Source organism: Ictidomys tridecemlineatus, chromosome 4, assembly GCF_052094955.1.
Source record: "Ictidomys tridecemlineatus isolate mIctTri1 chromosome 4, mIctTri1.hap1, whole genome shotgun sequence".
NCBI lineage: Eukaryota > Metazoa > Chordata > Mammalia > Rodentia > Sciuridae > Ictidomys > Ictidomys tridecemlineatus.
The window spans coordinates 107,613,801-107,639,967 of record NC_135480.1 but is presented as its reverse complement, the minus strand read 5'-3'; the positions used below and the strand labels follow the sequence as shown (position 1 = coordinate 107,639,967).

At 35.5% G+C, this 26,167-nt stretch overlaps 2 protein-coding genes and 1 pseudogene across 2 annotated transcripts; all 3 read left to right on the top strand.

Annotated features, from left to right (window-relative positions):
* The first annotated feature begins 4,857 nt into the window (after nucleotides 1–4,857).
* On the top strand, nucleotides 4,858–5,788 carry LOC101976873 (olfactory receptor 8C8-like; annotated as a pseudogene).
* Nucleotides 5,789–15,292: 9,504 nt separating this feature from the next.
* Nucleotides 15,293–16,243, top strand: LOC101959483 (olfactory receptor 8C8). Its single transcript, XM_005339511.3, has one exon. The coding sequence runs from the start codon at nucleotides 15,302–15,304 to the stop codon at nucleotides 16,241–16,243; it is 942 nt and encodes a 313-aa protein (XP_005339568.2). The 5' UTR covers nucleotides 15,293–15,301.
* Nucleotides 16,244–23,678: 7,435 nt separating this feature from the next.
* Nucleotides 23,679–24,623, top strand: LOC101976597 (olfactory receptor 8B3). The gene has a single exon (XM_005339559.2). It carries the CDS (start codon nucleotides 23,679–23,681, stop codon nucleotides 24,621–24,623), a length of 945 nt encoding a protein of 314 aa, XP_005339616.1.
* Nucleotides 24,624–26,167: the final 1,544 nt, after the last annotated feature.

Genomic DNA, 26,167 nt, shown 5'->3' with positions numbered 1-26,167 from the left:
ATGGAGTTCTAAATGATGTTTAAAATGATTTAAACTTGCTCACATTTTAGATGTCATGAATAAATATGACATGCAGAGCCTGTCTTTCTGTGCCGATTGACCTCATAGATCAGAGAGTAGGATAATGCTGAAGAGAGGGTGGGGAGGTGGGTAGAAGAGGAAAGGTTGTGCCCAAAGGGACAAAGGTTCAGTTTGGAGGAATAGATTTTAGTCTATTGCAGGATTGTTGACTATAGTCAATAACCATGTAGTAATATTTCAAAATTACTGAAAGATAGATTTTAAATGTTGTCACCACAAATAAGAATAACTGCAGAAAGGGTTAACTTGTATGATTTTAATACCCCACAATATAAATGTAATCATAACATTACTTTGTATCTCATGGATATATACAATTTTATTTGTCTTTTAAAATAATCTTCCTTTCATCATTTATTATTGATGGTGATTATTGAAGAAATTAGAGATATAGTCTTTAAAATTTGTTAAGAATTATAAATATCTGTTTCAAACACAAAACATGATATAACTAATTATGTTCCAGAAAAAAGTTTGTGTTTTCCTTAGCAATTATTAAAATGTCTTTGGAATATTTTCTAAGAAATAGGAAAAACAATTTGTCTCCAACTAGAGATATTTTAAATTTTGAGCAATTATATTAGCATAGTATAAAATGAATATACTAGGGGTTTTTTGCCATCTACAACATAATCCTTAAAAATTTACAAGGTTATGAAACATACCCTAGAAACTTACTGCATATTATGAAACCTATGTATTCACAAACCAGGTCATAAAACAGAGCATTTTAATATATTTTATTCACCAGTTTTGATTGTGTCTAGTGGTTGGTTAGGTCTCAATAATGTAGACCCAAAATATCAGTGAAAGAAGCTCTTATGTAACTTATTTTGTCAACTTTCAATCATTGTTGAAAAAGGAAAAGCATATCTTGGAATGATAGGTAGTATTTGCAAAACAAATTTGATAGAGGACTCGTGTTCACAATATAAAATGAACATTTAAAATGCAACAGTAAGGAGTTAATTAAATCACTTAATTAACTTTTGAAATAGGTTAAATAAAAATGGACCAAAGCAGTGAACATGTATGACATAGAAGAGTGCTTGGCTAGAATAAAAAATTCCTGGGTTTCATGCCCAACTCTGTGCAGAACAGCAACAATTTCACTAAGTTGTAGAGTATCCTTGCCTTCAATCCCTAGTATGGAAAAAACAAAACAAAACATTTTTTTCCAGAACATAAGGCCATACACTCCAAAATGGACTTAATTATCCTCTTAATGTATGAATATCACACATGTGAGGTGCAACTTTGCAAGGGCTCATATCAGTGGACAAATATCAGATCTTAAAACTTTCCATAATGTATGGAAAGTAAAACAAACAAACAAACAACAACAAAAACAAAAACACCACTTTTTATAAAGAAAAGAGAAATTAGTATTGATCTCAGATTTGATGGACATCTTGAAAATTTTGAAAGACAATGTGGGTGTCCAATTAAACACTAATTGGTGCCTTGTACAACTTGCAATCAGATAAGGACCCTAAATAATGGGGTCATGAAGGAAATGGAGAGAAGAAGAAGGCCTCTTCCCTTATATCCACTCTTTAGGTGAAGATAAAAGCAGAGTGACTTGTGGGTGTAGTAAAAGATACTCATAAAACATTGGAAGAACTCCATCTGCACAGTGGGCATGCAACCTATCCTATGAATTGTAGATTCAGTGTGCTTTGATTGTATCCTGTCCTGCTACTATAAAGGAGCATGTGAGTAATAAAATGTTCAAAATCTCTGTGTTGAGTCCTACAAGTTCTTTCTTTGGGATTGGTGAATAGTACTCTGAAACACAGTCCTTGGGCTGAACAGACAGTGACTTCTAAATTATCTGTACATCCCCATGCAAAAGGACTAAATATTATGGTGCATAAAGACAATTTTGGACAAAGAATCCCAGTATAACTGCCATCCAGGTACTATTTTTCAAGAATCTAAAGTATGATGTCTTATAACCAATGTGATCCAGGAAATAAAAGATCCAGGAAATGATGAATAAAAGTAATCCCAAACATGAGGTTGACAGATTTTAAGAATTCATATTTTGTACTACAGTCAGAAGATAATCTATCAATTTGGAAGTGGGTAAAGAAACCCCCAAAAATCTTATTTAAGAAAGTAAAATTGAATACCCATGGCTAAATGTACTAAAGGGATATATACAGAAAAATTAAGAAGAAATTGGAAAACAATGAAAACAATACATGGAATAGTATGAAAACTGACACAAAAGGGAATTATGGAAATAAAACAATCACAGGATATAATGGATTAGCTGTGTACATGTTTTTTAAAGTAGCATTTAAAACAACAAGAATATTGATACAACTGAATTTATGATTATAATCATATTGTTAGTAATTGTGAGTGGGGAATAGGAAGACCAGCAATGTGTGTATGCAGTGGTGGTGTGTGGTTACAAATCCTCAAATTTTGAAAATAACTGAGAAAATGATGAGCTCATGAAGAGCAGCCTTGGGAAGCATAACAAAATCTAAATTTGGTTTTTGGCACATTGAGCTTGTGATACATGATAGATATTAAATAGAATTATATGTGATGCAGACATAGCAGAAGGACAGGTTGTACAGATAGGCCAGTGGTTTTCAAGCATGGAGGATTTTGGCACTGCAGGGTTGGAAAGCTATGGTTCACCACCTTTTCTCTATTATAAGGATCATGGTCCGCAGTCTTAAAATGAAACAGATTTACAAGAGAAAACTACAACAGGTTTATGTAATGAACATTTCATGTGACAAAGAAAACTTCAGAAATGATGACCAAGAACCCAGGGAAACTTGTTCATTCTTATGGTTGGCTTTGGAGCAGAATGGGCTGATATGTAGTAATGTAGTTGGACAAAAAGTGTATGTAATATCTGAAAGATAATGAAATATTTGAACGGGAAACCCAATTCTTGGCACCTCTTTGTGAACTTCTTCTATGTTCTATGCTAGAAGCCTTTCTCAAATGAGGCTCTTATGAACCAGTCTCAGACAAGAAAGTTCTGAGAATTTCTTCATGGCCAACTCTAATACACAAAGGCAGAGGGAGGTGAGAATACTATTTCTATGTTTCAGGACTGATTTTGGAGAGAGGAGCTCTACTTTCAATAACCCACCTCAAGAAAGAAGAATTCTTGTTGTTTTTTTTTAAATGGCCCTCCCTTTAGTTAAAAATACTCAGCAAGCCAATGCACCACATTTCGGCACATCATTCTCTGAGTACCAGTACCTCCCAATGGATATGTTTCTGACTGAAGAAATTATTGATGATCACAACTGGTGTGTGAGCTTGGGTGGGGTGGGCAGGGAGGATAGTATGTCAATCAAAAGGGCAGGGCCCATTCCACATTACACAGGATAACCACATAACAAGACTCACTCATCCAAATTTCAGTGGTGCCACATGAAATGGAGAATCTCTGAGCCACATGAAGAAACAAATGGAAGAACGGAAGGGATATTAACACTTATTACAGTGTTTTTGTGTGTTAGGCATAGTTCTAATGCTTTATGTGAATCATCTAATTAAATTTCCACAACAATGAGATAGCTCTTTTATGTTTCTCAATTGTATTATTTTTGCTATTATTGATGCTTCTGGGATGTAACTAAGGGCTTTCTCTGTGCTATGCAAAACCTCTGTCATAGAGATATCCATTTTAATGATTTCCATTTTATGGATATGCACAAGTATATGTACTATAAATATAAATGAAAAGAGGATGATTAAAAGGTTAGATTTAAGCTCAGACTGATTTGAAGATATACTCCTATTCTTTTTATCTCTTTGCTACAACTTCTCTTTTAACATCATATGTTACACACATGGTGTAACGTTTCTTAATGCAATCTCAGAGGTTTGCAGAAAGATACAAGCTCTGTATGATTCTGGAGGGCTGAGGGGGAAATTGACAAATGAGACCACACCCTAATCTGTCTGGGGATTTGGAAATCCTAGAGGAAAGTAACAAATTGTGTAGAACTTTGATTCTCAAAAGACCCAACTTTAGGTCTACTAAACAGGTAGTAATTTCTGCCTCCAGGGCCTCATCCAATTTGGGATGAAGACATAAAACACAGCAAAATTTTCTGTTCTTTTAATGATCTTTCCTGGAACCATGGGGATTCTCAAGTGAGTGAGGTGAAGTTTTGGAGGCTGGTATGAGATGGTTGTTTTCCTTTCTGCAAAGGAAGAGTAACTACAGCAGAAATGCTCAAATGGAATAATCCCCAGAGCAGCTCTTCTAGCATGTCAGAGAAAGATCTGAGGTGATTCTTATTTCCTCCTTTATCATCAGAAACTTGTCCTCTTAGGATACTCGGGAGGAAGCCCTTGAGGTCCACCATCAGTGAGACCTCCAGTGCATCAGGTAAGCCCTGAACCATCTTTGTCATGATAATTTTCCTTCAAAGTCAAAGCTCTAAAAATCATAGATTATGGAGAAAAACCACCTTTTTATTTCTCTTTTCACCCTGGATCCTTACAATAGAATGAAGAGGAAAGAAATGATGTTCAGAGACACTGGCAAGTCAGCTAGCACTCATCCTTGATGAAACATACATGAAGGGTGGAGGAAGAAGGCAGGAAATGGCAAATCCTCAAGTAGCAACATAGGAAGTCATACACGTTGTAGGCCTTGCTGCATGTCTATAGACAACCTTCAGCTTGGAACCCAACAGCTCCTGCTTGCCTTCTGGGGTCAAAGATTTGAGGTTCATTTCAACATCACCTTCCACTCTAGCTTCTAAAGATCTCACTCCAGAAGCAATGGCTATGGACAATGACTCCTCCGTGGTAGAGTTTTTCCTTACAGGATTAACAAACTGACCTGAGCTACAGCTGCCCCTGTTCTTCCTGTTCTTGGTAAACTGTACAGTCACTGTGGAGGGAAACATGAGCTTAATTGTTCTAATTTTCCTGAATTTGCATCTTCACACTCCCATGTACTTTTTCCTCTTTAACTTGTCCTTCATTGATTTCTGTTATTCATTTGTCTGTACCCCTAAAATGTTCCTGTGCTTTGTTTCAGAGAGGAACATCATCTCCTTTGCAGGATGCATGACTCAGCTATTTTTCCTCTGCTTCTTTGTGAACTCTGAGTGCTATGTGCTGACAGCCATGGCCTATGATCGCTATGTGGCCATCTGTCAGCCTCTGCTGTACAGGGTGGTCATGTCTCCCAGGGTCTGTTCTCTGCTGATGTTGGGTTCTTACTTCATGGGGTTTGCTGGTGCCATGGTGCACACAGGGTGCATGATGAGGCTTAACTTTTGTAATTCCAACATCATTAACCATTATATTGTGACATCTTCCCCCTCCTTCAACTGTCCTGCAGCAGCACCCATGTCAATGAGCTTGTGAGTTCTGTTGTTGTGATGACAGTTGTTAGTGTATCTAGCCTCACTATATTAGTTTCTTATGCTTTGATTCTTTACAATATCTTCATATGTCCTCAGCTAAGGGTTGGTCCAAAGCCATGAGCACCTGTGGTTCTCACATAGTAACTGTTGGCCTGTTCTATGGATTTGGGCTGCTCACTCATGTTAAAACATCATCTCCAGGATCTGTGACTCACGAGAAATTCTTCTCCGTGTTTTGCAATTTTGGGGTTCCCATGCTTAATCCCCTCATTTATAGCCTTAGGAACAAGGATGTCAAACTTGCTCTGAAGAGAACTTTGAAGAGAATCACAAACTGAACTCTCCAGCCTTGGTCCCTGTTCCCATTGCTGGGTCTTTTCCTGTAATTCCCATTCTTCTTAATCTTAACCACCTTCCTTCCATTCTTCCTCCTCATCTCCCTTACCTTTTATTCTACAGTTTGAGCTGCATTTTCAATGTAATTTTTGTTTTTTTACATTATGCAATGCAACTATGTGGACTTATTCTTGGAGTTGAGACTTGTTTTTAGTCCCAAGAAAACACCAGATTTTCTTTATTCCCTGTACCACATGGAGGCACTGGACTGAAGTCTTTTCTATCTGTATATAAGACTATCTAGTATTTTTTTTATACCTTCTCTATCCAAAGAAGCTGGTGAGTTGAATGCTTTTTATCAAGTTTATTTCTTTAATTTTTTACTGAGACAATACTGTAGATCTATTTTGTGCTTCAATGTTTTATTGCATAACAAATGTCTTAAAAAATAGGGATCACAAGTTGTGGACATGTAAAGTAAAAATTCCAAGGATTATTTAGGTTATTTAAAAAACGATTCTTCTTCTATGTATTTAGGCTCACATCTATAATGGAAATGTGTACTTTTGGAAATGAAAATCGACTTAGGGTCTATTCTTGTTAGTATTTGAGGACGGATGATCCCAACCCTCTTTCCAGGTTTCTTAGACCTCACCAATATTGACAATGCATTGTTCAAATGAATTTGGTCAGACATGAACCTGAAATTTTCACCACTTTGCCTCTAATCTCTATATTTTCATAATTGTTTTAAAATTTTTATAATGATATTTCTCTCTACAGATAATAGCATCATCAGTAATGTTACATAAGAAGAATTTCAATTTACTATTTTAAAAACAAAAAATAATGATACAAACCAAAAACCAAAAACTGGTTACTTAATTTAGTAGTAGAGGGATGCTTATGTATGATCCTGGATCTGGTCCCTTGAATCCCCCAACAAAAAAAGAAAAATAACAAATAAACCCCCTCATATATGGGTTTTTGTCTCTACCCTCTTAAATATAAGTCTCCTCATCTGATTCTAAGGATTATAAAATCTCTATGTGACTTGTTCAGAGCCAGAAAGCTAACTATACAGAGCTCCATTTTTATCCCATTATGCATCCTGAGAAGAAATGAAAAGAAAGACAGAATTTTGAAAAAAACAGACAAAACTTCTAGAAAGTTATTCAGAATGAGCCTAGAATTGTGTATTACATAGGAACAAAACCCTGAGCCAAGATGCCAGCATCCCAGAGTCAATACGCAAGGCTTGATGCCCTTGTAGAAAAATCTATATTTGTTGTGGAAGTCTCATTTTAAAGAGGTCACATTTCATTAGCATTACATGTACCTCTTTATTAGTTTATAATAATCATACATAACATTGGGGTTTATTTTGACCTAACTATAAATGCATCGAGTATTTTTGCTTCAATTAAGTACCCAGTACTTACATTTTCTCTCTTCTTCTTCCCTTTACTTTATTGATCTTTCAATTTATTTATATTAAAAAATTAGTACCCATAATGGTGAGAGTCACTGTAGTATATTCATATATGTATGTAGTAAAGTTAGGTCAGATTTTTTTCATGGTTTTTCACTTATCCTATCCCTTCACCTTCCCTTTAATCCCCTTCTTCTACTCCCCTGATCTTTCTTTCATTTTGATGGAATACCCCACCCCATTTATTTTCTCTTTCTCTCTTTTCCACTGCAATTTTAGACTAGTTTCTATATATCAGAGAAAACATTTGTAATTGGAGACTATAATGCTAAGAATAATAAGTCAGACTCAGAAATTCAAGGATTCAATTTTTCCTCTGATTTGTAGAAGTAGTAAATGTACTTTTCAAATCTATTAGATATTACAGCATAGTTTGAAGACAAATGAATTATTAATATAAAAAATAATAGAGAACTGTGCTCTACAAAATGTTCTTATTGTGTATGTTGCATAGAAATGTTGCAAAGATATTGTCTGATGTTCATTATTACCCTGAATTGGTTCAGGGCAGGTGCCCTTCAGTAGAAAAATCAAATTCACAGGACACCAGTCCAGCATCACTGTAATTTTCATATTTATATAAAGATATTGATGTTTGAAAACTTCCAAAACATTGATTTATATGAATAGTCTTGGAAGAAAATTATGTCAGTTATGAATTAAATTCACTCTCATTAAAATTATTGCTACTAAAACAGAATGTTAATAACTTCTATCTATACATGTATTTTTTATTATAATACATTTAAAATTTACTGTAGCATAGGCTGAATGCTTACTGTCAACTACCACTTTTCTGTTTGTGCTCACTATAGGTATGTTTAGACAGAGTTCTTAAAACTATTTTGAAAATTTCTCTGAAACACATATTTGAATAAAGATATAGAAGACAGAGAATAAGATGTAAAACATCCATGTCTATGAATCATACGTACTCAATAAAAATGTAAAATATGACTCATAGGCATAAAACAAAACTTATGGTCTTAGTTAATATTGCATTTTTGTCAGCAGCACATTCTGGTAGAAAATGAAGCTTCCAATAGTGTGGCTGAGTTTTATAAATTCTACTGGCTGAATTGCTGGCATTCATTGCAAATCTAATTGATTTAACTTGTGAATCAAATCCACATTTAATGATATTCCTTTAATATATTTAAATATTTTAATAAATGAATTTTAATTAATTTATTTAAAATTATTTAAAATTGAGTGCAGAATGTTTAAAAGTCATATAGGTAAATTAGAAGCAAAAATAATTTTAAAGCCTTTAAATATATTTGACAATCATGAGTATTTGGAAGTGAATGTGTAATTTGTTAAAACTATGGATTATATCTTTCTTATCTTCTTTGTGTTTGATAGTTCCCAATCGACACTATTTAAATTTTTAAAAACTGTCCTTAGCCCATATTAACATATATTAAAGACCTTTAAATATTTTTTAACATAAAAGCTTTATTCTATCATAGTGATTTAACTAGATAGGTAAAAAATAATTTAAAAGAGCAATATCTTGAGATTTAACTTTCAGTGAATAAATGAAACAAGAAATCTCAGAAACTTCATATGTCAGTCTACGTAGAATAGTACGTATTTCCCACCTAGTTTATTCAACCACTCAAAGTCATTGAAACGTCATCAGGTCATTTATCTGATATATTACCAACATTTTTAGGTACTTCTTAAACAGTTCTTTCCTGTCTTTCATGAGGAAAGACAAGAATAGGGTGTTCTAAGCATTGCAAGGCAGACAGAATGGTGAGTGGGCACAGGTGAAGGTACTATGCCCAGGCCAGTTGAGTTGGACCTCAGATAGCTGGGGTTTCTGTCTGGTTGTTCTAGGAGACTGTGGTCCAAAATGGGAGTCTTGGAGGTCAAGATTAAGAGCATTTGAAGTGTTTGTTCACCATGACTTAGACAGGAGCAAGAGCAATGGGATAAACTGGATTCTGTGCTTCACTGTAATAACCCAACTGAAGAGGTGCCCACCACCTGGACAGGAGCTATGGTAGTGACAGGGAGAGAGACAGAGTCCATTTTGGGCAAGAAGCCTTTGGGTTGCTGGTGGAGGATACTGACAATCACTTCTCCAGGTAAAACCCCTAACTCTCTCCCCAGTATACATGCTTCTGCCCATTTCTATCTGAGTCTTGCAGAGTGTGAGATAATTGTAGTGTGATTACTTTAAAATGCAGAAGACTACTGCAAATTCAAGGTTCTCTTTTGTTTGCTTGAAACACTTGAATTAAAAAATGAAACTGATTCCAAGTATTTGTCCAAAGCTAAATTTGTCAATAAGAGAGAAGAGTTCTACATTATTTAACTATAATTAAAGTTCAAAGTTTCAAATTGTGGTAACAAGTATTTAAAACTGGATCACTATTTTAGATTATACAAGATCAACAGAACCTCTCTTTTTGTGCCTGTTGACCTTATAGAATAGAGAGCAGGATGATGTTTAGCAGAAGAGGAAAGGGGAGATGTTGGGTAAAGGGGACAAAGTCTCAATTTGGAGGAATAAATTTCAGTCTATTGCACACACAGTATGTTGATTATAGTCAATAACCATGTATTCTATACTTAAAATTGCTAAAATAATAGATTTTAAGTGTTCTTACCACAAATCACAATGAAGATGTGAAATGATAGATATGTTAATTTGTGACTCAATCACCTCACAATGTAAACCTGTGTCATAACATCCTATTGAACCACATATACAATTTTATTTGCTCATGAAAATAAAAATTTATGTCATTTATTATTTCACAATTTCTCACTGATTGTCCAGTGCCCACCAGTCCAGGTGCCTACCCAAAGATGAATGGATAATGAAAATGTGGTATATACACAATGCAGTTTCACTCAGACATAAAAAAGAATGTAATCATGGCATTTTCTCATAAATGGATGGAACTATAAAACATCATAAGTGAAATAAGGTAGATTCAGGAAGTCAAGAACCAAATGTTTTCTCTCTTTTGTAGATGTTAGACAAAATAAAGAATAAAAGGGTGGGCGGAACAGAATCATATTAAAATAAAATCAAGATCAGTGGAGTAACGGAAGAGGATTGAGGGAAGGGAGGAAAGATGAAAATTAAAGGAATGTTAGAATTAAACTGAACAAATGATGCTATTTACATGTTTTAATATACTACAGTGAATTTTACTTTTGTGTTTATCTACAAAGCATGCATTTTAAAAGCTCTGCAAAGAAATAGAAGGAAGACCAGTAGAGTAGAGCAAAGGGAATAGGGCTTGGGAGGGGGAGGAGGATAGAGAAAGAGGAAGCACTGGAAGTAGAGCAAATTATATTTCATGCACGTATGATTATGTCAAAATGAGCATTAATTTATGTATAATTATAATGAATTAATAAAGCCATAGGAATTAAACATTGACTCATAAGTACAAAACAAAAGAACAAGTAAAAAGCCTGGAGATATACAACCACCTACAAATGTTAGAATTTAGAAAGAAATTAAGTGAGCATTACTTTCTTTGTCATTATTATGATTTCTAACACTAACACAGAACTAAGGAAACCAACAACTTCTCATTTATACTGTACCCTCTCTCATAAGCTCAAATTCCGTGGCATCATGAATATAGATGTGAATAATTGAAAAACTTAAAAAGGGATGTTTGGGGACATATTAGATCTTCAGATCTCTTCTACCTCTCCATGCAGCAGATGTCAATCTTTGCTTATGCTTAGTAAGGAACTAGAAGCTTATTTATTAAAGAAAGTGAAGCAGGGTTTCTAAATCATACCACTATATATGCATGTGTGGTAGAGTTCACTATGTTGACAACAAGGCAAAAAGTAGAGGTTTTGCCTCATGAAAATTGACACCATTAGTCTTCTTCCTCCACTCAGGTCAATGTTGAAAGCCGAAATACCTTGCTTCAGGAAGACTCAAAGATTCTTTTCTGGGGAGTCAAAGCAGTCCACCTTAGAAGACCGCTTGGAATTTCCATTAAGTATTTCTATTGGAATGGGACAATGTACAGTGAGGTGCACAGTTTTAAGTGCCAAGGCTCCACTTTGAGTTACTCATCAGCTTGTAGAATCCCTTTCTCAATGATAGGGCAGGGGCATGGATGCTGGACACTCTCAGGGAACCTATAGTAATACACATACAATGTAAATATACAGAAACATTTTAAATAAAAGACATTTTGAAGAAAATAAATCTTCAAAAACAAAAATATGGGAAGACATACTATGTTTTGAACATTTGTAATGAAAGCAAAAAATAAAAAAATTGTGCAAATTCCAGAGAAAAGTTGAGGTTATGTTCCAAATCATAAACTTAATCAATGAAAAAGTAGATGAGAAAATACTGTCCAGAAAAAATTCGAAGATTTAAGCATTTGAAAATTCCAGAGAAAGAACTCAATAAAAGGAATATATTAATGATTTATGCAATTTAAGAATTACTTTTGGAACTGAAGGCCTTGTACTTCCCAAATGGACTTAGTTAATAATCTTAATGTTCAAATAGAGAAACATATAAAATACAATATTTTGAATGTTCAAAAAAATGGAAACAAATGTATGAGTGAAAGTAAACAGTATTAGAGAGTTACTGGGCTCATATTTGGTCAATATATTGAAAAATTTGAGGAGCAATCACTTCTAAACTTCTTGGACAATGACTTCCAAATCGCCTATTTATTGTCTGTTTACAAGGACAATAAATGGGATGGTGCATAAAGACAATTTCATGCATGCAAGGTTGGTGGAACTGCCATTCCAGTCACTACTTCCCAAGGAATCAAAGCACAATGTTTTGTAACCAATGAGTGATACAACCAAGAAATTGGGATAACATATCAAGGAGAGAGAGAATCTAGGACATGATAGAGATAAAGGAAATCCCATACATGATGATGACAGATGATCTCAAGAATTCAGAATTTTTGTCATATTCAGAAGTCATTCTATCAATGTGGGAGTGGGTCAAGAAACTCCTGAAAATCTTATTTAAAAAGATGAAATTGAATACCTATGACTGAATGCAATAAAGGGAAATTTAAAACAAATAAGGAAGACATTGAGAAGGATTCAGAGAAATACAGGAGATTGTATGGAAACCAAGCAAAATGGGCATTATGGAAATGAAAACAATCACAGTGTATGATGGAGTAACACTATATAGCATTTTTAAATGTCTTTCTAATGATAATAAGGATATTTATATAACTGAATGTGATTATGATCATAGTTATTGGGAGGAGGGAATAGGAATAACAGTGATCTGGGTATGTACTGTGGTGATGGATGGTTACAAATGTCCCAGTTCTCATCTTCAATAGGTTACCAGGCTCTCATCTTCAATAGGTTACTCCTAGAGCAACCCAATTTTGAGATGGAGAGGAGCTAAAGAAGTTGCCTGAGTGAAAGTACAGATCTTGGAAAGTGATAGATCCTCTGGAACTGTGAGATTAGATGAAGATAGTGAGGGAGGAAGAGGTGCTAAGTTTAAGTTGTGCACTAGTGGCTATGCTAGTGGTGAAAGTAACTGAGAAAATGATGAGCTGAGGAAGAGCAGCCTTGGAAATCATATGAAAATCTAAATTTGGTTTGGGGCACATTGATCTTGAGGAACACAAGTAAGTATTAAATAGAACTGTGTGGAGTCTGTGGAGCAGACATAGCAGAAAAGCAGGCTGCACAGAAGGACAAGCAGTCCTCAAACAGGGAAATTATGGCCCTGTAAGGAGAGGAAGTTGTGATCCCTTTCCCCCACACCCATAAGAGTCATGGCCAATATTCTTATGATGAAAGACAAGTTAATGAGAAAAATATAACAGATTTGCTTAATCAGAATTTCTGTGACAAAGAAGCCTTCAGATATGAAGCTCTATAACCCAGGGAAGGCTGTCCATTTTTATGGTTAGATTTGAGGAAGTAAATCTGCTATGTTAGAAATGTGATTGGACAAAAGTGTATAGGCTAATGTAATATATGAAAGGGGAAACACAGCATGGCCTATCTTTTCTGATTCTTCTTGGCCTTTCTGTATCGTATTCTTTCCTCTTGGTTAAAGGACACATTCCTTTCTGGAATAAGGGTCTTAGAGTCTTTTCTCTGACAGAAAGATTTGAAAATATCCTCATGGGCAGCTCCTATACAGAAAGGCAGTGGGTGGTGGGACTAGTATTTCTACAGTTTAGGTCTGGCTTTGGGGAGACAGATTCTACTTCTTATGATCAGCCTTAAGGAAGGAGAGATTCTTGGTATTTATGGCCTGTCTTGTGGGAGAAACAAAGCAGGAGGAAGAAAAGGACGAGAAGGACAAAAAAAAGATTCTATTCTGTGTCCTCCCAATTTCTTTGTTTCATAGTAGTCGGAATTCCAATGTGTCATACATTGGTGCAATATTTTCTGATTTCCAAACAACCCAATATATATGTGATAATACCTTGAGAAATGTTTGTTGGTCACAACTAGTGTGAGCTTTTGCGTAGAAGGATAGTACTGGCAAATTATCAGCGGGACCAAATGTGCTCTGCATTCTGCTGTGCAGAGGACAGTCGATGAATAAAAAAAATCACCAAGTCCACATTAGAGTCAAACCAGAGTTGAGAAACTCTGATTTATGTGAAGAATGTGGATCAGGGGAAGGGGTACTAACACCTATTTAACTGTTTTTATATGTCAGGCACAGATATATTATGTGAATTATCTCATTTAACTCCCACAAAACAATGAGATAGGTCTTTTATTTTACTTTTATAAAACTGTACTATTTATTTATATACTCATTTATTTATTTTTGTTGGTGCTAGGATTTACCTGAGGACCTTGTGTATGCTAGTCAAAAGTTGCATCATGTTGACGACCCCTGGCCATTTTTATGAACTTCATTTTATAGATACATACAACTACATGTACATATAAATGTAAATATAAATGAACAAGGTTCATAGAAATGATATGTATCTTCAGTCTCAGAGTTTGGTAGGGAACGTCTAGATTTAAACTCAGACTTGAGACTACTCCTTTTTAAAACTTTTTTAATACATCTTTTCATTGGTAGAGTGTTATACAACCTAGAATCTTGATGTAATCCCAGAGGCTTGTAGAACATACTAGAACTGGCAAGTGATTTTGCCCTGGACTTCCCTCTTGGTGGCTCTACAGGGCATGAGGAGACTGACAGAGGGGACCACCCATTAATCAGCCTGGGATCTGGGATTCCTGATGGGAATTTATAAATTAAGCAGATTGTGAGGTATTGGAAGATCCAGAGTTAGTTTTATTATATAGGATGTAACACAGGCTCAGTAATTAACACCCTCAAGAGGCTTATCCAGCTTGGGAGGAAATCTTAAAGGAGAACATTATTTTCTGTGCTTCCAATAAATATTCCCCAGAACCATGGGACATGAAATAGATTCTCATTTGAGTGAGGTGATATTCAGAGACTTATATAAAGTAATTATTTTCTTACTAGTGAATTGAAATTTTCAAATAGAAACCATGGCTTATTCAATAGAATAACTCTTCTAGGAAGTCAGATGCAGATTTTAGTTGATGGCAAGTGCCTCCTTCACCATAAGAATCTTTGTCCCCCTCAGGACAGTGGGGAGGAAGCCCTTAAGTTCCAACATCAGTGAGGCCTCCTTGGGAACAAAGGTGAGCATTGAACCATGTTTGCCATGATGATTTCACTTCAAACCCAAAGCTGTATAAATCATAAATATGGAGAACACTAGTTATTTCTAGCTCTTTTCAACCATAATCTTTAGAGAAGAGTGAGAGGAAGAAAGGAAATGATGTTCAAGACATTGAGAAGTCAGCCATTATTCTTTTTGAACAGAGACACACATCATGAGTGGGAGAAGCATGAGGAAATGGGGACTCTTCAAGAATTAACATAGGAAGTCATGCTCTTTGGATGCCTTGCTGTATGTCTTCCGACGACCCTGAAACCGCTCCAGTTGTGTAAAGAATAAACGTTCATTGTTAACATGATCTCCTACCCTCGTTTCTACAGATTCCATCCATGAAGACAATGGCTATGGAAAATGACTCCTCTGTGACAGAGTTCATCCTTCTGGGACTAACAGACCAACCTGAGCTGCAACTGCCCCTGTTCCTCCTGTTCTTGGTGAACTATGCTGTCACTATGGTGGGCAACTTAAGCTTAATGAATCTAATTTTCCTGAATTCACACCTTCACACCCCCATGTACTTTTTCCTCTTTAACTTGTCCTTCATTGATTTCTGTTATTCATTTGTCTGTACCCCTAAAATGCTCCTGTGCTTTGTTTCAGAGAGGAACATCATCTCCTTTGCAGGATGCATGACTCAGCTATTTTTCTTCTGCTTTTTGGTGAGTGCAGAGTGCTATGTGCTGACAGCCATGGCCTATGATCGCTATGTGGCCATCTGTCAGCCTCTGCTGTACAGCGTGATCATGTCCCCTAGGGTCTGTTCTCTGCTGATGTTGGGTTCTTACTTGATGGGGTTTGCTGGTGCCATGGTGCACACAGGGTGCATGATCAGGCTCAGCTTCTGTGACTCCAATGTCATCAATCATTACATGTGTGACATCCTTCCTCTCCTTCAACTGTCCTGCAGCAGCACCCACGTCAATGAGCTTGTGAGTTCTGTTGTTGTGGGGACAGTAGTCATTGTATCCAGCCTCATTATCCTAATCTCTTATGCTTTGATTCTTTATAATGTCCTTCATATGTCCTCAGCTACGGGTTCATCCAAGGCCATGAGCACCTGTGGTTCTCACATAGTAACTGTTGGCCTGTTCTATGGATTTGGGCTGCTCACTCATGTTAAACCATCAACTGCTGGGGCTGTGGATGAAGGGAAATTTTTCTCAGTGTTTTATACTTTTGGGGTGCAAATGCTGAATCCCCTCATTTATAGCTTCAGGAATAAAGATGTCAAACTTGCTCTGATGAGAACCCTGAAGAGAATCACAAACTGAGTGATGAAATAGGACTGTCCCCAATTCTTCATCTTTTTCCCCATTGGTGCTCTTCTTCACCCCATTCCTTCTGTTCTTCCTTCCTTCTCTTCATCTTTCATTCTACAGTTTGGGCACGATTTCTATTATAATTTTGTATTTCTCAGCATGCAGTATAACTACGTGGGCTGACTCTTGGACTTGAGCCTCATCCTTAGTCCCAAGGTATCTATCTCCAACAGGGTCTTTATTCCCTGTACCAGATGTAGACATTAGGCTGATGTCCATTTCTTTCTAGATGTAACACAATCTAGTACTTTTTAATATGTCTTCTCTGTCCAATGAAATCAGTGAGTTGAATGCTTTCTTACAAGTTCATTTTTTTATTGCTCTTCTGATATGATTTTGTAGATCTATTTCCTATTTCAATAGTTTATTTCATATAACTGCACTAAAAGAGAAAGAAATAACCAAAATTGTTGACATGGTCAAGTATACATTTCTAGAATTATTCAGTTTATTTTAAAAAATGTTCTTGCTCTAGAATTTTATACTCACTTTATTTGACAAAGTTTTCATTCTTATGGTTATTTGAGGATAAATGAGTCTCAGCTCTCTGCCCAGGTTTGTTTGTTTGTTTATTTATTTATTTATTTGTGGTGCTGGGGATTGCACCCAGGGCGTTGTGCATGTTAGGCAAGCACTCTACCAACTGCACTCTCCCAACCCTGCCCAGGTTTCTTCAAATCCCACCAATAATGACAATGTCTTAGTTAAATGATATTTTCTTATACATAGAACTGAAATTCTCATCAGATAGTTCCTGATTTCTAGATTTTGTCTACCATATTTTAAAAAAATTAGAGGATGACATTCCTCACTATAGTTCTCAATATTAACTATAACAGCATTTTTTTTGTTTCACCTCTCATATAAGAATTCTCCTTGGAAAAGAAGTTCTATTTGCTACTTTCAAAAATACGTAACAATAGCTGGGTATTTAATTTGGTAGTAAAGTATATACATGTACATGATCCTGGGTTCAATCCCTAGCACCAAAAAATAAAAAATAAAAATAAATGAAAAAAAGAAAAAGGAAAACCACCAAACAATACCAACAAAACCAAAGAAGCAAAACCTACCCCCTGTTTATGCTCACCCTTTTAAAGGTAAGTGCTGCCCAGTTCTGTAGATAAGAAGATAGTCTTGTGACATAATTAAGACATCAAAGCTGATGATACAGAATACATAGTTTGACCCAATTGCACATCTTATGAAGAAGTGAAAGGAAAGTATGGAGAATTATGAAGGAACATAGAGAACTTCTGGAGACATGTTCAGAACGGGCCTAGAAGTGGGAATTATATAGAAGCAATGTCCTGAACCAAGATATCAAGAGCATAGAGACAATCTGCAAGGCTTGATGCCCAACCAGAAAAATGTGCATCTACTGCAAAATCTCATTTTAAAGTGGGATAAAGAGGGTGAACTACAAAGCAACATTCCATTTCATTCTTTAATAACAGTAATTACTTCTTAAGGATTCTGAATCTGCAGATTTTAGGTCAAGCTTTTCTGGTGAGATTTGTAATTTTTTTTCCTTAGTAGTATATGTACTTTAACAAATCTATTATATAATATATTTGGAGATAAATACATATTATTTATCTTAAAGCTATATAAAACTGTGCTTTAAAATTGTTCTTATTGTGTATATTGCACAGAAGATATGCTATCTATTGTTGAACACTATTTAAGATGGGTTCATAGCAAGTGTTCTGTGTATATATATCTTAGTTGTGGAACAACAGTCCATTATCACTGTAATTTAATTATTCATATGATGATAGTGAGTTTTAAAAAGTCCTAAAACATTGGTTTATGTTAATTAGTTTAGAGAAAAATGATGCCAGTTAGGAACTCAAATTCACTCTGATTAAATGTATTGTTATTAGAGCAGAGATGAGAATTTATATTATTGTGATTTAATTTTACTGTTATTATTAAATTGAATTTCTCAAGCATAGTCTGAATACTTAATGTCTACTTCTATTCTTCTGTTTATATTCATTATAATGATTGTTTAGACAGAATTCTTAAAACTGCAAATTTTTCTTAAGCACCTACTTGAATATAGACATAAAATGGTTTTTAAATATAGGAAATAAAATGTAATATATATTATATTTTATATGCATATATTATATATACCTAAATATTTCTTATCCTGTTATCATAGTTTCTCTATAAACATATTTCAAATTGGAAAGACATGATATTCTCCAAATTCTATCCATTTACCAGCAAATGCCATCATCATTTCATTCTTCTTTAAGACTGTGTCAAGCTCCATTGTGTATATATACCACATTTTCTTTATTCATTTCTCTGTGGACAGGTATATAGGCTGGTTATTGTGAATTATACTGCTGTAAAGAAAGTGCCTGTATCCTTACAGTATGCTGATTTTATTTATTTATTTATTTATTTATTTATTTATTTATTTATTTATTTATTTATTTAGAACAAAGAGTAGGATACCTGGGTCATGTGGTAATTTCATTTCTAGTCTTTTGAGAAATCTTAATACTGCTTTCCAGAGTGATTGTACTAATTTGAAGTACTACTAACATTATGAGTGTACATTTCTCCCTATATCCTAAAATCAGCATATTATAATGATACATACATACTGATGTTTATAGGAGCACAATTCATAACAGCCAAGTTATGAACCAGCTTGGATGCCCATCAGTGGATGAATGGAGATTAATGGTTAAAGCAAATATGGCATATATACATAATGGAGTTCTATTCAACAAATAAGAAAAATGAAATGATGTCATTTGGTAGTAAATGGATGGAACTGGAGAACATAATACTAAGTGAAATAGGCCAGACTTGAAAAGTCAAGGTTCAAATATTTTCCCCATATATGGGAAACTAAAGAGAAATAAGACATCAAAAGGGGATCTCATGAAAATATAAGGAAGAGCAATAGAGTAGAAGCAGGGAACTGAGGGTGAAGGAAGAACTGGAAAATAAATTTGACCTAATTGTGAAATGTGAAAGTATGAAGAAGTCACAATTCAGTCTGATTTTTTTATGTAACTGTAATGCACCAATTAAAAACAAACAAGGAAGCAAACAAATAAATAAGTGGAATATCAATTGAGTAGAGGAAGGGGGTCAGGGGAAGTGAGGAGGAAAGGAATGGGGATGGAACTGGGGGTTGAAATAGATAAAACTACATCATAAGCACTTATGATAAAATCCTGCAATTATGCAATGCACTAAAATAATTATTAAAAGTACACTAGTATAAAAATAGAAAACAGATACTAGTACACAACTCTTTAGAATGATTAAAATTTGAAAAACTGACAATTCCAAATTTTGACAGGATATATGATAATAAGCATCTCATTCATTTCTAATGATAGCTAATAGGAATCCAAAATGGTCCAGTTACTTTGGAGGAGACTCTAGCAATTTCTTATAAAGTTAAACAGTATTATTGTACAATCCATCTTGTTCAGGATATTAACTTAATTGATTTGAAAATAACCTTCTACACAGAAACTTGATGTGAATGTTAATAATAACTTTATGTTTGCCCCAAACTCAAAGTAACAAAGATGTTCTTCAATGGAAATAGAGAAACAAATTGCAGAATGTCCTTACAAGAGAATTTTGAAAGAAATGATCTCCCTGAATTCCCAAAAGGCATGCAGGTGTCTTAATTGCACATTGCTAACTGAAAAAGCCGGTCTGAAAAAGCTAGATAACAGGCACAATTTTTAAAAAATTTTTTTATTGGTTGTCCACAACATTACAAAGCTCTTGACATATCATATTTCATACATTAGATTGAAGTGGGTTATGAACTCCCAATTTAACCCCAAATGCAGATTGCAGAATCACGTCGGTTACACATCCACAATTTTACATAATGTCCTATTAGTAATTGTTGTATTCTGCTACCTTTCCTATCCCCTACTATCCCCCCTCCCCTTCCCTCACATCTTCTCTCTCTACCCCATCTACTGTAATTCATTTCTCTCCTTGTTTATTTTCCCATTCCCCTCACAACCTCTTATATGTAATTTTGTATAGCAATGAGGGTCTCCGTTCATTTCCATGCAATTTCCCAGGCACAAATTATATGGCCCAATAGGAACAAAAAAACATCTGTAAAAACAGTGAAATAAGAATGGTTGCTAGGGCTTTGGAGGGAGCAGGAAGGGAAAAATAGAGAAACATGGAATTTTTATGTCAGAATTCTTCTGAATGATACTGTCATGATGGCTGCACAACACAATGCATTTTTTCAAATCTATATAACTTCACAGCACAAAGAGTGAACGTGAATATATGATTCAAAATTCAAGGCATCTCAAAAAGAAATGCATATTATGAAAAGAGAATCTAATTGTATTACATATTCATGAAACAATTTCACTGAGGACGGTAGGAGAATAGATGCTGACTTAAATAATGTGGAAAATGAATGGAGTATGTAAAGCTACAGGAAAAAGTTATTTTGTACAAGCCTGTTGCTAATGAAATTGTTCTTGTTGAGCACAGATTAGTAATTCTGAGACAGCTGTACCCGTATAGTGGAATAGAACAGCTATGTAAATAGATGATGAAGTGGGAGCCAATTTTAATTCTTGGAGTTGGAATTTAAAGATATCCAAGAAGAAGGGCTAGAATGCTCTATGTGATAACATATTACTATTAAAGACATTAGTAAAACTCTAATTTTTCTTAATATGCAGCTAGAAATACAGATAGTTTCATATGGAAACATTTATAGGTATGTGTTTATGCATGCGTTAGTATGCCAGTATTTTTCTTTATTCTTCCAACTAAGGGAGCCTAAAAGAAATGAAGTGCTGATAACAATGAGCACACCTAGAAATCAGCTACTTTTATTTCTTTATGTTTAAAATATTTTTTTAGTTGTAGATGGACACAATACTTCCATTTTATTTATTTATTTATATATGGTGCTGAGGACTGAAATCAGTACCCCACACATGCCAGGCAAGTGCTCTGCCACTGAGCCACAACCCCAGCCCCAGCTTTTTTTTTTTTTTTTTTTTTTGATAACATCATTGTTCAGTAAAAGCAATCAGGCTTTTTGTAGAAATGGATGATTATAGGATGGAGCTTCAGCCTCTTATAATGTCAGAAAGTAAAGAGATGCTCAATACTACTAAGAGTTTTGGCGTATAGCTCACTACTAAGGTATTTGCCAACACATGAAAGGTCTTGGATTCTATTCCCACAAAATAAAGCCCTATACAACAACTTCCAACACACACACACACACACACACACACACACACACACACACACACACTCAGTGTGGGGGTGGGGCATCCTAAAGAGGCACAGGAACCAACTAAAAGAGATTCAAACAGTTAAAGTGTTGCTGGAGTCCTAGGTCAGAGGGGTAATAAAATTGGGAAGTCCTAAACTTGTGGAATATTCTTTATGGGTGAAATTGAGTGAGGAGTATAACAAAAATTGAGTATCACTTTAGCATGTTCCTATGAAATTATAAGCATTTCAAAATAAAGTTAGAAAATTGATGCCCTGTTACATGCACAAGCACATGTTCTTATATACAGTAAATTCTAAAGAAATGTTTTCTTAAAATTATAGCCCATGAATAGTGATTTTGTACATATTTGATTTTAAACTATTGACAAAAATATATTGAGTTAGAACTTTCTAAAATAATTAAATTTGTCATGAAAAATTATTCTTATTTTGGTTCATATTATTATTAAAATACCTATGACAATGAGTACTTTTTTCCTATAAAATATACACACTTTATTACTGATTATTTAAGGGACTAAATTTTTTTTAAAATGAGCATAACAAATAAACTTAACTAAATTATACATAAGGTTTTAGTAAAACTATTATACTCCCTAGATTCATGATTAGTGAAAATTTTAATGATTTTAATTATATTTACATCTTCATAAATAACAGCAGAGGCTCCTTTACTGTGTGCCCTTGGGATTCAAGAGCCCTTGAGGGGAGGACCATGTCTACTGTCGTCAACTAGTATGTAAACCCAAACACCAATGTTTCTTTTCTTCCTCATTTATCACCATGGGGTGATCTCATCCTAAGGGACCACACATTCCTGAATTTCTGATCAGGCCCCAAAGAACTATAAGTCCTCATCAAATGCAATATGTTCTGTGATGTGTTGGCTCTGATGTCAAGCCCATGGCTTTTCGTTATACCCTTTTGGAAAATTTATAACTAGAAGTTTCATCTATATTTCAGAATGAGTCTTGGAACACTCAGATTGTGAAATCTGTGTTCTGATACCTTTTTCAGTAAGGAGGAAGAATCTTGCAAAGCAAGTGATCAGCTCAGATACCTGGAAGCCAGTTCGTCCTCCAGGACAGTAGAGGTGAAATATGTATAAAGGGTGATCACTTGAGTTCTTTAAGTGGAAGGAGGTGAGTTCCTCTGCTCTCTATCTCTCACTCTCCATGTGAGTAAAGAATGAGTAGAATTATTACACTGAATAACAAAAAATTTAGCAGCATGGAGCCCTGGATCTACTGCTTGCATTTTTCTCATCTAGATCTTGCTGTGTTGGCTTCTCTCTCAGTTTTAGGAGTATAACAGGAACACACCAACATACAGCCCTTTACAAATACTGCTGTGTGCTATACATACAGAGTTTACATGTTGTAAGAACACAGCTGGGCAAATTTTTCAAAATTAACTAATATAATCAGCACTCATATAAATTATGATTCTGCTTCATCTCCTCATATTTGATCTTTGAAAACACATTTGTCATCTTTTTTTCTGGCCTCTGTGTAGTCAAGATGCAGTAGAAAAATATGTGTACCAACACTGAGGTATATGTCATTCTGAATCTTAAGCTGCCAAGGATCTTCTCCATACCTGTTATCAATTGTTGACTTTATGGATTCTTGTAGTATGGTATATGGGAACTCTACAGACTAGGGGATACTCCTTTCTAGGATGAATAATATTGATACATTCTCTTCCCTAAAATAATTCTTCTGTTAGTTACCACAGGAAAACTGAGGTGTCTAGTTGAGTAATGGAAATATGATTAGAGTCAAGTAATTGAGGGAAGAGATGAAATGGAGGGAGTTTGGAGAGAGATATCCCCACTACATAGCTCACCAGCAGGTGGGTTTGTGTCACAGTGGTTCCACCTTTCTACTAGCCAGGACAGGAGCAATTATTTTTTCACTTTCAGTAAATACAGAAAATTAGAGATGATTGAAATGTTGAAAAGGAGGGTTTATTCATATGACATGAAGCCAGGGATAATTTACAGGAAATCTGCCAGTACCCTCCCCATCAATGACAAAAGCAGATACATGGGTCCTCTATTAATGAAGATTTGTTCTGTTCTCCCAGACTCTCAACAAAGAGAATGCTGACCGGAAATGACTCCCTGGTGACTGAGTTTGTTCTGGCTGGATTAACAGATCTCCAGGAGCTTCAGCTTCCCCTCTTTCACCTGTTCCTAATGATCTACATTGTCACCATCGTGGGCAACTTTGGCTTGCTCACACTTATTGCTCTCAATTCTCACTTGCACACCCCTATGTACTACTTCCTCTTCAACCTGTCCTTCATTGATCTCTGTTACTCTTCTGTTTTCAGCCCCAAAATGTTGATGAACTTTATCTCCAAGAGGAATGCCATCTCCTATGTGGGGTGCATGACTCAGCTGTTCTTCTTTCTCTTTTTTGTCATCTCTGAGTGCTACATGTTGACCTCAATGGCCTATGATCGTTATGTGGCCATCTGTAACCCATTGCTGTATAGGGTCACCATGTCCCAGCAGGTCTGTTCTGCATTGTCTCTTGCTGCCTATGTGATGGGATTTGTTGGTGCCGCTGCCCACACGGGCTGCATGCTTAGACTGACCTTCTGCAATGCCAATGTCATCAACCATTACTTGTGTGACATACTCCCCCTCCTCCAACTTTCTTGCACCAGCACCTATGTCAATGAAGTAGTCGTTCTTGTTGTGGTGGGCATTAATATCTCAGTCCCCAGCTTTACCATATTGACTTCTTACATTTTCATTCTCACCAGCATTCTTCACATCAAATCCACTCATGGAAGATCAAAAGCCTTCAGTACCTGCAGCTCTCACATCATTGCTATTTCTCTCTTTTTTGGATCAGGTGCATTCATGTATCTTAAATATTCTTCTCCTGGATCTATGGACCAGGGAAAATTTTCTTCTGTTTTCTACACTAATGTGGTTCCCATGCTCAACCCTTTGATCTACAGTTTGAGGAACAAGGATGTCAAAGTTGCACTTAGGGAAGTCGTGATTACAATTAAAAAGAGAGACAAATTGTAATTAGAGGAACTAATTGTATAGAGAAATTGAAGGATCTTAAAACTTCTACTGGTGTTTTTCATGAAGAGATTTTGCTCATGTGATTTCTGCAGATAGTGTTTTATGTGGTTACACCTGTTGTTTTGACATTTCTCTTAAAATCTCATTGTTTTGTTTCTCTCTCTCAAACACTTTTAGCAATTTTTAAAAAATAATTAATTGTCAAGAGCCATCTGTGGGCTGTGTGTGGACTACATCCGAATTGCAGTCTAGTGAATAGGAGCATCTGGTATTTAGAAACTTCCAGTGGAAATTTCCTCTGGAAAATACCATCCAGACACATTGTGAGTTCTACTGAAGCTCTGCCTGGTCCCACACAGCATTGGAGAATGGATGACTTGCTACAACCTCCCAGACACACGGCCTATCAGAGGTGGGTGTGACCTACCAAGATGTCAATCAACTTGCTGACTGCAAGACACCATGAAGAAAGATTCCATATCTGAAACCTTATACCTGCCTTTGACATACTCCCTTAAATAAACCCTGAGAGCCATTTTCTAATTACCTAGCACCAGCTCCTGTGTGGGCTCAATATTTCAGGTATTTCATCCTTTAAAACTATGTTTTCTGACTCTGTGTCTTAGTTCTTCACTATTGTTCTATATTTTAATCTCTTAGGTGGCTTACATCCTCCTGAGCAGGAAGATGAACCCCCTAATGGGGCACTTGATGCCTCCCTGTAATTAATAACATGTTTGCAAAGCAATATACACTCTGGTGTTTTTCATTAGGATTAAATACAGACACCATATTTCTTCTGTTTCTGCATTATTTCCAGGGCTCTTCTTAATATGAAAATGTATAGAAAATTTCATAAGTTACAAAAGTTTAAAATTATGGAGTTCTCACCTAAATATAGAAATATGACAAATGACATATAGAAATGACATATATGATTTGGGATAAGGTTTCAGGGGTGGAGTCTTGCTTCATGGTGTCTTGGTAGATCACACCCACCTCTGATAGGCTGTGTGGCTGGGTGGTTGTAGCAAGTCATCCCATCTTCAAGGTGTGTGGGACCAGGCAGAGGCTGATAAGGCTCACAATGTGTCTGGGTGGTCTTATCCAGAGGAAATTTCCACTGGAAGTTCCCAAATACCAGATTCTCCTATTCACTAGGCTGCGATGCAGATGTAGTCCACACACAGCCCATGGATGACTCTCAGTAATTAATTATTTTAAAAATTGTTAAAAGTGCTTTAAGCATTTTCATTGTTATCGATATTGTGATAGTCATGAGAATATGGTGGAAAGTCTTCATTTCTTATCTCTGTAAAGCTTGATACAATAAGATAGATAAAATAGAAGGAATTTTTGGATTTCCTTTCCTCATTATTGTTGCTTTTTGTTACCCTTGTGAATGGAATAGCAAAACTTGTATCACAGGACACTCATTTGTGAGAACCTATATCACACATTTATTGTTGAAGAGTGTATACACACCTACACCTTTTACTAACAAAGGCAGCATTAACAGAAGATGATTAGAGACATAATATATG

Excerpts from the sequence above, each read along its gene's own strand:
- LOC101959483 (XM_005339511.3), top strand. The coding sequence starts at position 15,302 with ATGAAGACAATGGCTATGGAAAATGACTCCTCTGTGACAGAGTTCATC.
- LOC101976597 (XM_005339559.2), top strand. The coding sequence starts at position 23,679 with ATGCTGACCGGAAATGACTCCCTGGTGACTGAGTTTGTTCTGGCTGGA.